The 14579-nt window shown below is 47.6% G+C and overlaps 1 protein-coding gene across 5 annotated transcripts in view; it reads left to right on the top strand.

Moving 5' to 3' along the window:
* thada (THADA armadillo repeat containing) overlaps nucleotides 1-14579 on the top strand; it is an 820576-nt gene that overhangs the window by 71853 nt on the left and 734144 nt on the right. For 4 of the 5 annotated variants that reach the window (XM_072510451.1, XM_072510470.1, XM_072510461.1 and 1 more), the window contains 3 exons: nucleotides 2919-3076; nucleotides 11021-11176; nucleotides 11611-11742. In XM_072510451.1, coding sequence (XP_072366552.1) covers nucleotides 2919-3076; nucleotides 11021-11176; nucleotides 11611-11742 — 446 coding nt within the window. The remainder of the gene's footprint in view (nucleotides 1-2918; nucleotides 3077-11020; nucleotides 11177-11610; nucleotides 11743-14579) is intronic. The other variant, XM_072510443.1, reaches the window with a different exon arrangement.

The following is a 14579-nucleotide window of genomic DNA, read 5'->3' as shown; positions in this document are numbered from 1 at the left end:
CAATATTCTCAGTGTGGCCTCACCAACGCCTTGCAGCAACACACCCTGCTTCTGTACTCGAAACCTCTCGCAATGAAGGCCAACATACCATTAGCCTTATTTACTGCCTGCTGCATCTTCATGCTTACCTTCAGCGCACAAGGACACCCAGGTCCCACTACACACCACACTCCCAGTTTACAATCATTCAGGTAGTAATCTGCCTTCCTGTTTTTGCTTCAAAGTGTACAACCTCACACTTATCCAAATTATACTGCTTCTGCTGTTGATTTGTCCACTTGCCTAACCTGTCCATGATCATGCTGTCCAGATCATGCTGTTTTCAGATTCCAGCATCCGCAGTAATTTGCTTTTATATATATATAGAGTTTGTAGTTGTATATAGGTGGGTTGAGTAAGTGGGCAAAAATCTGGCAGATGGAGTATAATGTGGAAAAATGTGAAGTTCTTCCCTTTGACAGGAAGAACAGGAAGAATAAAAACACAGAGTATTACTTCAATGGAGAATTCCTGCAGAATTGTGAGCTGCAGAGGAACCTAGGTGTTCTAGTGCATGAACCACAAAAAGTATGCAGGTAAAGCAGATAATCAAGGAGGTTGATGGAATGTTAACCTTTATTTTCAGAAAAATTGACCATAAAAGTAAGAATGTTATGCTTCAGTTCTAAAGGGCCACATCTAAAATACTGTGTGCAGTTGTATTGAAGGGAAGATGTTAAAGCAGTTCAGAGAAGGTTTACTAGATTGATACCTGGAGTGAGTGGGTTTTCTTATGAGGATTGGCTACATGGGGCAGCACGTAGCACGGTGAGTAGCACTGTTGCTTCACAGCGCCAGGGTCCCAGGTTTGATTCCCGGCTTGGGTCATTGTCTGTGCGGAGTCTGCACGTTCTCCCTGTGTCTGCGTGGGTTTTCTCCGGGTGCTCCGGTTTCCTCCCACAAGTCCCGAAAGACGTGCTGTTAGGTGAATTGGACATTCTGAATTCCCCCTCTGTGTACCCGAACAGGCGCCGGAGAGTGGCGACTAGGGGCTTTTCGCAGTAACTTCATTGCAGTGTTAATGTAAGCCTACTTGTGACAATAAAGATTATTATTACTATTAGAAAGTGTGGGCTTGTTTCTACTGGAGTTTAGAAGACTGAGGAGTGATTGATTGAAGTATATAAAATCTTGAATAGCCTTGACAAGGTGGACGTGGAAAGGATGTTTCCTCTTGTGTGTGGGTCCAGAGCTAGCGGGCTCTGTTTGTAAAAGTGAGATGTGGAGACATCTCTTCCCTTCAAAGGTTGTGCGATTTTGGAACTCTCTGCCTTAGAAGGCAATGAAAGTGAGGTAATTGAATATTTTACTGCACTCCACGTTGGCCAGGAGCGCGATCGGTGGGCAGGCTAATTCCGGGGGGGGGGGCTTTTTTCCTCCGCTCCAGGCCCCTGTAGGGCTCTGCCATATTGCCCGGGGGCGGCGCAGAGACGGCAACCCATGCGCATGCACGGACCCGCACCGGCCGTGGTGCGCGTGCGCGGGCCCACGCCAACCGTGGCTTTCAAGCGCCGGAGCAGCGGAGAATCCTAGCCATGGAACTTGTAACACAAATAGATGAACCATGATCTTATTGAATGGAGTAGGCTCAAGGTGCTGAATGAGGATAGGTTAGAAAGGTTGGGCTTGTTTCTACTGGAGTTTAGAAGACTGAGGGGTGACTTGATTGAAGTATATAATCTTCAATCCTCTGCTATTTTGTATGTTCGCATGTAAAGAGAACAGGGAGAGGGGACTAGGATAGGGTCCCAGAGAGGTAGTTTGTTCCTTTTGGTTGTTACTGAAAGTTACTTTTTTTTAAAACGAATGAATTTGGCTCTGCTTCCTAATCCCTTCTCTATAAGTTCCCCACTTCCAGAGAAGAGCAGGTGTAACATTGGAGTGCCCCACTCTCACCCAAGAAACATAACATCAGCGGGAGAGTGAAAACTACCATTGGAAAACTAGTCATAATTTAGGTCACTTAAAACAAAAGTGGCATTGATTAATAGTATCATGGTCACTATAGGATAACAGTAATTGTTGATGATGCCACATTATTTAACTTGGCAGCAGAGAAATATCACTTGTCAAAGGTTCAAAATGCTTATTTGAAAAATTGGATATTCACCACCCGAACAAACCTTGTCCACACTGTCAGTCTACTTATGTACTCTTGTTACTAATGCTTCTACATTTTTGGTTAATATTCTGTTTTAGTGTCTTAAAATATATACTTTAAAAAAAAAAGAAATTGTAGTATGTTTGTTTTTACTAAAATGTACAATTTGTGATTTGAATATTGTACATGAGGACTGTTTATATATGAAACTGTGGCTAATACTGAACATATTCTGACAGAAATAACTTTTATCCACTGTTTAAGTTTGCTCCGACCAAACAAAAATTGCTGCATCGTTTTAAATTGTGCCACATTATTTCATCCTGCACATCATTGGGGTAGGGATTTCAGGAATTATAGAATCAGAGAATCCCCACCGTGTAGAAGGAGGCTGTTTGGCCCATTGAGTCTGCACCAACCCTGCGAAAGAGCACTCTACCCTGGTCCACTACCCCACCTGTCCCCGTAATCCCGTAACCGAACCTGCACATTCCTCGACACTAAGGGGTAATTTAGCATGGCCAATCCACCTAACCTCCTCATCTTTGGGCTGTGTTGGACATGTTGGGTAGGAGGCATCAGTGCTGCTCCTTTCCTCTCCAATATGAAATGCATATGATTGTGTGCATTTTCTCACTGCAAAACGCCCATATAAAGAATAACCGTTAATGAAAGCACATTTTATGTCCTGGATGAGTGATTTGGAAAAATATACTTCAGCATTAGTTTAAGTTTTAAATCTTTCTGATTCTAAAACAACTCCCTGTTCTGTTTGCAGCAGGGCCTTTTCACAGTAGAGGTGCTCTTGGAGCACTGATGACCTGCTTGAGAGCAGCTAGAGCTCAAGGACTGTGGAGCACGACTGAGGAATCTGCATGGAATCAACTGATACCTATTAGCCTGATAAAGCAGGCTTTGGTTCATAAGCATGAACAGGTATGTACTGCAATTTAAGAACCTATTTAATATTGAGATCTGTGACCTCAGGTTAAGTTGTTGGTCTCTGCAGTTGATTCTCATATTAAGTTGTGAGTCTGCAGGTGATTTTAGATTTATGGTGGACTTTTCATGTAATACTGCTCAAATAGCTATTCTTTATCGGAAAGAATGGGAATGTTCGTGGTGGGCAGTGCTGAAACTGCAGACTGTTATGGACAGAATATAAATCGCTCTGAGTCTTGTTGAAAAAAGAGATATGCTGTCAAAGCTTGTTATCTTGCATTGATCAGGACAGAGCCAAATTGCAAAGGAGCAACAATTTATACTGCAAGAGAAAAGGGCACTGCCCACCAAGAACATTAGTTGGCAGATTGACTTTTTTGTAAAATATATTTTATTAACATTTTTCAAACAAAAATTTTTCCCGTTTTTACAACTCAACAAGGGATTATACATTAACTGGTAAATAACATTATTTAAATAATATAGTGAACTAACAACAAAAACTAAAAAGAAAAACAAATAGCAAAAACACAGAATAGTGCTCCCCCTCCCCCCTGGGTTGCTGCTGCTGCCATTTCTATCTTTTCCTTATCGTTCCGCGAGATAGTCAAGGAACGGTTGCCACCGCCTGGAGAACCCCTGAGCCGATCCTCTCAACGCAAATTTTATTCGTTCCAATCTTATGAACCCTGCCATGTCGTTTATCCAGGCCTCCACGCCTGGGGGTTTTGCTTCCTTCCACATGAGTAGAATCCTACGCCGGGCTACTAGGGACGCAAAGGCCAAAATATCGGCCTCTTTTGCCTCCTGCACTCCCGGCTCTTCTGCAACTCCAAATATAGCTAGCCCCCAGCCTGGCTTGACCCGGACCTTCACCACCTTTGAGATTACCCTTGCCACGCCCCCCCAGAACTCATGCAGTGCCGGACACGACCAGAACATGTGTGTGTGGTTCGCAGAGCTTCCCGAGCACCTCCCACACCTATCCGCCACCCCGAAAAACTAGCTCAGTCTTGCTCCCGTCATATGTGCTCTATGTAGGACCTTAAATTGAATCAGGCTAAGCCTGGCACACGAGGACGAGGAATTTACCCTACTTAGGGCGTCCGCCCATAGCCCCTCCTCGATCTCTTCCCCCAGCTCTTCTTCCCATTTTCCCTTCAGCTCCTCTATCATCGCCTCCCCCTCGTCCCTCATCTCCCGGTATATTTCAGACACTTTGCCCTCTCCAACCCATGCCCCCGAAATCACACTATCTTGGATCCCTGGCGTCCAGAGCTGCAGAAATTCCCTCACCTGTTGCCTCGCAAATGCCCTCACTTGCATACACCGGAAGGCGTTCCCCGGGGGCAACTTATATTTTCTTCTAGCGCTCCCAGACTTGCAAACGTCCCGTCTATAAACAGGTCTCTCAGCTTCCTAATTCCTGCTTGTTGCCAACACTGGAACCCCCCATCCATCCTCCCTGGGACGAACCTGTGGTTATTCCTTATCGGGGACCACACCGAGGCACCCGTCACTCCCCTGTGTCGCCTCCACTGCCCCCAGATCCTCAAAGTTGCCACCACCACTGGGTTTGTGGTGTACCTTTTCGGGGAGAACGGCAGCGGCGCCGTCACCCGTGCTTTTAGGCTCGTTCCCTTACAGAGCGCCATCTCCAGCTTCTTCCACGCTGCTCCCTCTTCCTCCCTCATTCACTTACAGACCATCGACACATTGGCGGCCCAATAGTAGTCGCTCAAACTCGGCAGCACCAGTCCCCCTCTGTCCCTACTGCGCTGCAGGAACCCCCTCTTTACTCTCGGGGTCTTTCCTGCCCACACAAAGCTCGTAATGCTCCTGTCTATTTTTTAAAAAAAGGCCTTTGTGATCAGAATGGGGAGGTACTGAAACACGAAAAGAAACCTCGTGAGAACCACCATTTTAACTGCCTGCACTCTGCCCGCCAGCGACAGCGGCACCATATCCCACCTCTTAAAGTCCTCCTCCATCTGCTCACCAGTCGCGTCAGGTTAAGCCTATGCAGGGTTCCCCAGTTCCTGGCCACCTGGATCCCCAGGTATCGGAAGTTCCTTTCCACTCTCCTCAGCGGCAGAGCATCTATCCCCCTTCCCTGTTCCCCGGGGTGCATTACAAAAAGCTCGCTCTTCCCCATATTTAGTTTGTACCCTGAGAACTCTCCAAACTCCCTCAGTATCTGCATTACTTCTGGCATCCCCTCTACCGGGTCCGCAACGTATAGCAGTAGATCATCTGCATAGAGCGACACTCGGTGTTCCCCTCCCCCTCTAAGTACCGCCCCTCCATTTCTTAGAATCCCTCAGCGCTATGGCCAGTGGTTCAGTTGCCAACGCGAACAGTAATGGGGACAGTGGACGCCCTTGTCTTGTACCCCTATGTAATCGAAAGTATCCCGATCTTTGCCTGTTTGTAACGACGCTTGCCACCGGGGCCCCGTACAAGAGTCTAACCTATCTAATGAACCCCTCACCGAACCCAAACCTCTTCAGCACCTCCCACAGGTAGTCCCACTCCACCCTATCGAATGCCTTCTCTGCATCCATCGCCGCCACTATCTCTGCCTCCCCCTCCGGTGGGGGCGTCATCATCACCCCCAGCAGCCTTCGTACATTAACATTCAGTTGTCTCCCCTTTACAAACCCTGCCTGATCGTCATGTACCACCCCTGGGACGCAATCCTCTACCCTTGTCGCCATCACTTTTGCCAGCAGTTTGGCATCTACATTTAGGAGTGAGATAGGCCTGTATGACCCACATTGCAGCGGGTCTTTATCTCGTTTCAGGATTAGCGATATCGTCGCCTCCGACATTGTCGGGGGTAGCATCCCCCTTTCCTTAGCCTCATTAAAGGTTTTCGCCAAGAGTGGGGCCAACAGATCCATATACTTCCTGTAGAATTCCACCGGAAACCCGTCTGGTCCCGGGGCCTTCCCTGCCTGCATGTTCCCCAATCCTTTAATCACCTCATCCACCCCGATTGGCGCCCCCAGACCTGCCACCACCTGCCCCTTCACCTTCGGGAACCTGAGCTGGTCCAGAAAGTGTAACATTCCTTCTTTTCCCCCCGGGGGTTGGGACTCATATAGCCTCTCGTAAAAGGTCTTGAACACCTTGTTCACTTTCCCTGCTATCTGCTCCCTATTTCCTGTTTCGTCCCTAACTCCCCCGATCTCTCTCGCCGCCATCCTCTTCCGAAGTTGGTGGGCCAACTGCCGGCTCACCTTTTCCCATACTCATGTTGCGTCCCCTGTGCCTTCCTCCACTGTGCCTCTGCCTTTCCCGTGGTCAGCAGGTCAAACTCCGTCTGTAGTCTTCGTCTTTCTCTGTAGAGCCCTTCGTCTGGGGCCTCCGCATATTTTTTATCCACCCTCAAAATTTCCCCCACTAATCTCTCTTTCTTTGCCCTCTTGTTCCTCTTTGTGGGCTCTGATGGAGATCAGCTCTCCTCTAACCACCGCCTTCAGCTCTTCCCACACTACCCCACCTGAACCTCCCCATCGTCGTTGACCTCCAGGTATCGCTCAATACACCCCCTCACCCTTCCGCAGACCCCCTCGTCCGCCAGTAGTCCCATATCTAGTCGCCAGAGTGGTCGCTGCTCCCTTTCCTCTCCTAGTTCCAAATCCACCCAATGCGGGGTGTGGTCTGAAATGGCTATGGCCGAGTACTCCGTTCCTGCCACTTTCGGGATCAGTGCCCTTCCCAAAACGAAAAAGTCTATCCGGGAGTATACCTTATGGACGTGGGAGAAGAAAGAGAACGCTTTAGCCATCGGCCTGGCGAATCTCCACGGATCCACTCCCCCCATTTGTTCCATAAATCCCTTAAGCACCTTGGCCGCTGCCGGCCTTCTCCCGGTCCTGGATCTGGACCGGTCTAGCCCTGGATCCAGCACTGTGTTAAAATACCCCCCATTACCAAATTTTCCACCTCCAGGTCCGGGATACGTCCCAGCATTCGCTTCATGAATCCCTCGTCATCCCAGTTCGGGGCATATACATTCACCAGCACAACCGCCTCTCCCTGCAGTCTGCCACTCGCCATCACATATCTGCCCCCACTGTCCACCACTATATTCTTAGCCTCGAATGATACACGTTTCCCCACCAATATTGCCACCCCTCTGTTTTTCGCGTCCAACCCTGAGTGGAATACCTGTCCCACCCCCCACCCATCCTTTTCTTAGTCTAACCTGATCCGCCACCTTCAGGTGCGTCTCCTGGGGCATGACAACGTCCGCCTTCAGTCTCTTTAAGTGCGCAAACACCCGTGCCTTCTTAATCGGCCCGTTGAAGCCTCTCACATTCCACGTGATCAGCCGGATTGGGGGGCCATTCACCCCCCCCGTCGTCGCCTAGCCATCCCCTTTTTTAGGCCATCTCCTCATCCAGGTCCCGCGCACCCGTCTGTCCCCCAGGCAGCGCCTTCCCGCCCCGATCACCTCATCTCTTACTAGCTCCCCCTTGCACTCAGCAGCAGCAACCCAGTTAATTCTCACCCCCCCCCCCCCACCGGGGCTAGATCCCCCTCTAGCTTGGTTACTCCCGCCATATTGCTTCTGGAAGTCAGCTAACTCTGGCTGACCTCGGCTTCCCCCGTTCACCCTTTGACCTCCCTGCGTGTGGAGCTCCCTTCCTTCCTGCGCCCGTTTTCCCGCTATAATTTCCATAGCGCGGCAAAATACCCGCGCATTCCTCTCGGCCCCGCCCCCTATGGCGCAGTCCCCTCATTCCCCTTCCCTGTCCCTTTTTCCACCGGCGCCCACATTTCTTCGTATCCCCCAATAGCCCTCACCTTTCCCCACTTTACATTCCTGTACCACCACCTCGCTGCTTCTCTCCAAACATCAAACTCTCAAATCTAGTCCAGTTTCTCTTCTTGGATGAATGTCCATGCCTCATCCGCCGTCTCGAAGTAGTGGTGCTTGCCCTGATACGTGACCCACAATCGCGCCGGCTGCAGCATCCCAAATTTTATTTTCTTCCTATGGAGCACCGCCTTGGCCCGGTTAAAGCTCGCCCTCCTTCTCGCCACCTCCGCACTCCAGTCCTGATACACGCGTATCACCGCATTCTCCCATTTGCTACTCCGTGCCTTCTTGGCCCAGCTCAGGACCATCTCTCTGTCCATGTAGCGATGGAACTTCACCACTATTGCTCTTGGTGTTTCACCTACCTTTGATCTTCTCACAGGACCTGGTACGCTCCCTCCACTTCCAGGGGGCCCGTTGGGGCCTCAGCTCCCATTAGCGTGTGGAGCATCGTGCTCACATAAGCCCCAACATCAGCTCCCTCTGCTCCTTCGGGGAGACCTAGAATCCGTAGGTTTTTCCTCCTCGAGCTGTTCTCCAGGGCTTCCAGCCTTTCTATGCACCTCTTGTGTAGTGCCTCGTGTGTCTCCGTTTTTACCACCAGGCCCTGTATCTCATCTTCATTCTCGGCTGCCTTTGCCTTCACTTCACGGAGTTCCATCGCCTGGACCTTTTGTGTTTCCTTCAGTCCCTCGATTGCCAGTAGCATCGGCGCCAGCACCTCTTTCTTGAGCTCCTCCACACATCGTCGGAGAAACTCCTGCTGGTCCGGGCCCCATACCATCTGGGCTCCATCCGCTGCCATCTTGCTTCTCCCTTCTCTTCTCTGCCGCTGCTCCAAAGGATCCTTCGCAATCTGGCCACTACCGCCGCTCCTTTCCATACACACCCGGGGGGACTCCTTCCTTCGTCACCCCACACTGGGTTAGGTCGAAAAAAAATTCCGTTGGGGCTCCCGATAAGAGCCCAAAAGTCCGTTAGAACGGGAGCTGCCGAAACGTGCGGCTTAGCAGTGCATCACCGCAACCGGAAGTCAGCAGATTGACTTTGATTGGTCGATTGCCAAGGAAAATGTACCAGGGAACTTTTGTTCCCCTGTACTTCTGTTTCAATTAAAAAAAGACGGCATGCCTGGATCTGTTCTTTTGCCTGCGGAGGACAGGTCTTGGTGTATGAATGCATGTAGCTTTTAGCAAGCATTAGTGAACAATATTGAGACCCCAGGTGATAATCTTAAACTCTGTTGTTAGTGTAATTCTTCGCACACTCTGGATTCTTCAGAGAGTGCTGTCCCATCAAGGAGCGAAAACTAACATTAGGCATTATGTTCTGGACTTTGCAAGCATGGACTGGTTGAGTACAGTCACGACTTTGCCTATTGTGAATAGCCAAAGGGAGGTGCTTTACGTATGATCTGCCAGTTGTTGGAATGTACGCTTGTGGACCTGGCATTGCACCGGCACTGAAATGCATAAGCACATAGGCATTGAGAAAAGAGCACTTTAGTCTGTTTGATCCCAAGCGATTGAAAAATCTAATTGACGGTTTAGTTTGTACCTCACAAAATGTGTCCAAACAATTTTCAGTCCTCCCACTCAGCTCCAGATCATCCTGCAAGTCATTGCATTTGCAAGTAGGTGGTCCTGGCAGTGACGAGGTGGGAAGTTTGCTGTACTCTGTGGGAAGTATTCTGTGCTGATAAATTGTGCAGTTTTAATTGGTTAAATTCCAGCACACACTTGAGGTTAAGGGGAGTGAGGGGACCTGAAGCTTCAGCTGTTATCTGCTTTCACCAAATTCTCTGGAATTAAAGAGGTGTTACTTTGAAGAGAGAATGTATCCTGATTATTAGATAAATAGGAGCTCTACATGTGTTGATCACATTGTGGTTTGGAAACTTTAAAACATAATGATTTTTTGTCATGTCATGCATCTGCCCGACCAAAAACTGAAATAAATTACCATACTGAAATTAATGATTTAGGATATGATGTTGCTTAACGGGCAACTGCTCTGCCCAATACCGTAAGAAACTACAGAGAGTCGTGAACACAGCCCAGTCCATCCCACAAACCCGTCTCCCATCCATTGACTCTGTCTACACCTCCCGCTGCCTTGGGAAAGCGGGCAGCATAATCAAAGACCCTTCACACTTGGGTTATTTTCTCTTCCGACTTCTTCCATCGGGCAGGACATACAAAAGTCTGAGAACACGCACTAACAGGTTCAAAAACAGCTTCTTCCCTACTGTTACCAGATTCCTGAATGACCCTCTTATGGACTTAACTGATCGCTTCACGCATTTTCTCTACTGAGTAGTACCACACTCCGTATACATACCCGATGCCCTGTGGCCATGTATTTGCATTGTGTACTTATGTATGTCCTTTTTTTTTCATCTATGGAACGATCTGTCTGGACTGTACGCAGAACAATATTTTTCACTGTACTTCGGTACACGTGACAATAAATCTAATCAAATCTAATCCAATCCAAATGGATGCATTTTGCAGCATGGAGCATTTTTTGATATCTCATAACATATTAATGTGTGACTTTTCTATGTTTTAATCAACCCACATCAAAACCTCAGTGCGAGGTATGCTGGGCATTTGTTCAAATTGCCAAAATTCTTAAATATAATTGTTGGATTCAGCGGTTTGCCTTTTTGAGGTACCTAATTATGGCACCTCAATTGTGAAGAATTTTCCTTTTCTTGGTTACATGTGGAATAATAAGGCTTTGTACTTTGGAAGCAGGAAAATTGTATCAGACTCATCTTCTTAATTACCAAGTACAGATGAGCAATGAACAGTACATATTTTGCTGGGACTACTCTGGGGCTATTCGATGAAATGTTCATTTTGAGAATGGTAACCCTGTTGGGAATGGGTGAAGACAGTGAAGAATTGGCTCATGGTTCACATTACTGTTCTCTGTCAGATTTTTGGATGTAGCAATGTGCAGAAATGAAATGCTGTTCTAAACAGGACATCATCAGTAGTAGATCTTTCCTAGTCAGTGGTCACATGAATATAGAAGACATAGTATTTGTGAAAAGTTTAAAGTAACAAAATTGCCAAAATCTAAATCTTATCTTGTTGCAGGTCCGTCTAGATGCCTTGGGTTTGGTATGTGAGACACATCGCAGTACAGAAGCTCTATCCCAGCAAGAAATAGCCTTAACAAAATTTTTTCTTCCATATAACCTGAACAGTCAGACTCCTGCGATGAGGCAGCAGATTGTGTGGTTAATGAGAAAGGTGGGCCTTTTTAAAATCTGCTTTTGCATGCTTCCTTCCAGCGGGGTCCTTGTGATCAGTTTACAGAATTTGGTAACTTAGTGGGCAGCACAATAGCACAGTAGTTAGCATTGTTGCTTCACAACGCCAGAGACCTGGGTTCGATTCCTGACTTGGGTCACTGTGCGGAGTCTGCACGTCACCCCTGTGTCTGCGTGGGTTTCCCCCGGGTGTCCCGTTTCCTCCCACAAGTCCTGAAAGACGTGCTTGTTAGGTGAATTGGACATTCTGAATTCTTCCTCTGTACCCGAACAGGTGCCGTAGTGTGGAGACTAGGGAATTTTCACAGTAACTTCATTGCAGTGTTCATGTAAGACTACTTGTGACACTAATAAAAGATTATTAGATTAAAATTGTATTCATTTTTTTGAAAATTACACTAAGTTTCTCTGCAGCTCTTCACTAGGCTACGGGACAGTTCCCAAGTGCTTTATAAGCAAACTCAGACTGTTCATAGACGGAAGATTACTGTGCATGAAGAAAAAACAAATTCTCAACATCCAGAAGTTAAGCTCCAACAGTACAAGGTACAAAATAAAGATATCATTTTAGCACTTTGTGCACATGTATATAAATAAATGACTGTAGTTTTGTCTACAGCTAAGATTGGATTAGAATCAGAAGACCTGTCTTTTCTGTTCTGCCTGTCTGAAGGAGCAATTTGCATAGTACCACTCCCTGCCTTCTCCCAGTAGCCTTGTGCATTCCTCCTTTACAGATAATAATCCAATTCCTTCTTGAATTCCTCGATTGAATCTGCCTCCATCACGCTCTTATAGAGTACATTCCAGATCCTAACTTCTCTCTGTGTGAAAATGTTTTCCCCCATGTCTGCATTGCTTCTTTTGTCAATCACCTTAAATCTTGACCTCTGGTTCTTGATCCTTCCACTAATGGGAACAGTTTCTCCCAATCTACTCTGTCCAGCCACCTCAAGATTTTGTGTACCTTTATCAAGTCATCTCTGGACCTTCTCACACAAGTACATAAGGGAAACAATCGTAACTTTTTAACTCTACCTTCATCCTTGGAATAATTCTCACAAATCTTTTCTGCACTCCTAACAACTTTACATCCTTTCTAAAGTCTGGTGCCCTGAAGTGGACACATTACTCCAGTTGAGGCAGAACTAGTGTTTTATTCAAGCTTAACATAGCTTCCTTGCTTTTGGACATGGTGCGCCATTACAGGATCTTTCCCGAGCGACAGTGAAGGAATGGCAATATAGTTACAAGTCAGGATGTTGTGTGGCTTGGTGGGAACTTGTAGTTGGTTTGTGTTCCCATCTGCCTGCTGCATTTGTTCTTATGAATGGATATAGATGTAGAAGGCATTGTCAAAGGAGCTTTTGTGAATTGCTTCAGATACTTGCTGCAAAAATTCCTTTGGAGTCGAGGACGACATGCTTCCACACTGAAAATGTATTCTCAGATAACTGAGGAGTCCAATATGTGACCTACAATCTCTGTCACAAGTGGGGCAGATGGTGGTTGGAGGAGCAGGTGGATGGGGTGCTTTTCCCCCATTTCAGGTGATCTTGGGCTAGGGATTTTCAGGTGCGGTGAGGATGTTGCATTTTTTCAAGGAAGCTTTGAGGGTGTCCTTGAAGCATTTCCTCTGCGTCCTGGGATTCTTTTGCCGTGTCGAAGTTCTCAGTAGAGTGCTTGTTTTGGGAGTGTCATGCCAGACATGCAGATGATGTGGCCCACCCAATGGACCTGATCACGCGTTATCAATGCTTACATGCTGGGGATGTTTGCCTGATTGGGAACACTGATGTTGGTGCGCCCTATCCTGCCAATGGATTTGCTGGATCTTGCATGGACAGCACTGGTGGTACTTCTACAAGGTTTTGAGGTGCCTGTTGTATATAGTCCACATCCCTGAGCCGAATAGAGGACGGATATTACTATTGCTCTGTCGACCATGAGTCTGAGGTCCTGGTCTTCCAACACTCTTCCTTAGGTGACCAAATGCTGTGCTAGCATGCTGAAGGCAGTGTTAAACCTCATCACCGATTTCTGCTCCTGTTGACAGTGGGTTCCCAAGATATAAAAAGTGGTCCACTTGTCCAAGGACTCAATGTGGATTTTGATCATTTGGGGGCTGTGCTATGTGGTGGGCGGTGCAGGTTGGAAGAGGACCGTTGTCGTATGGATGGATTATTAATGTAAGGCCCATTCTCCTGTACGCCTCGATGGAAGTATTTACAATGGCTTAGAGCTCAGCCTCTGAGTATGCACTGACCCAATCATCGTCCTCATAATGTAGTTCGATGACCTTGGATATGGTGCAGCTGGCGGAGGTTGAACAGACTCCTGTTTGTTCTGTAGTTTAGCTCTACTCTTGTGGGGAGCTTGCTGAAGGTGAGATTGAGCATTGAAACAAGGAAGATCAAAAGAGCGTTGGTGCGATGACACAGCCTTGCTTAACCCCAGACCGAATGTGATTTTTGTCTGTGGTGGATCCATTAGTCAAGGTCGTAGCTTGCATATCATTGTGCAGCAGGTGGAGGAAGATGATGAACATTTGCGGGCAGCCAAAACGGAGGAGGACACTCCTTGCAGTTAAAGGTGTTGAAAGTCTTTGTGTGGTCAAAGAAGGCCTTGGGGTTGGTGCTATTCCCTGCATTTCTCTTGTAGTTGCTGCGCGGTGAAGATCATGTCCGATGTACCCTTTAGTGGGCAAAATCTGCAGTGGCACACTGGAAGGAGCTCTTGAACCACAGGAAGAAGGAGATCAAGGAGGCCTCTTGCAATAACTTTTCCTACAGCCAACAGTGAGGAGATTCCTCTGTAGTTACTGTAATCGGACTTTTCACCTATTTTGAAAATGCTCCCGATTACGGTGTTTTTGAGATCTTCTGCCATGTTTTTCTCCCTTCTAGATAGGGGAAATGCGGTAAAGTATTCACGCCAATAGTGCTTCTCAGGCGGCATCGTGGTACAGTGGTTAGCACTCCTGCCTCACAGGATCAGAGACCTGGGTTATATCCGACCTTGGGTGACTGTCTGTGTGGAATTTGCAATTTATCCCCATGACTGCGGTGGTTTCCTCCCACAGTCCAGTGATGTGCAGGTGAGGTGGATTGACCATATTAAATTGCCCCCTTAGTGTCCGAGGTTGTGTAGGTTTGGTGGGTTATGGGATACGGCAGGGAATGGGCCCAGGTAGGATGCTCTTTCAGAGGGCCTTGCAGTCTTGAGGGCAGAATGGCCTCCTTCTGTGCTGCAAGAATTCTATGGTCCTTCCGTGTCTTAGTGCTTAGTCGGCGATTCCACCTGCTCCTGATGTATAGTCACAATCTGTACATGGCAAGTGTAGTTAAGTCTCTGGTTAATTGTGCCCCCCCCTCCCCCAAGGA

The sequence above is a fragment of the Scyliorhinus torazame genome, chromosome 1 (assembly GCF_047496885.1).
Source record: "Scyliorhinus torazame isolate Kashiwa2021f chromosome 1, sScyTor2.1, whole genome shotgun sequence".
NCBI classification, from domain to species: Eukaryota; Metazoa; Chordata; class Chondrichthyes; order Carcharhiniformes; family Scyliorhinidae; genus Scyliorhinus; species Scyliorhinus torazame.
This window is presented reverse-complemented; position numbering and strand designations above follow the sequence as displayed.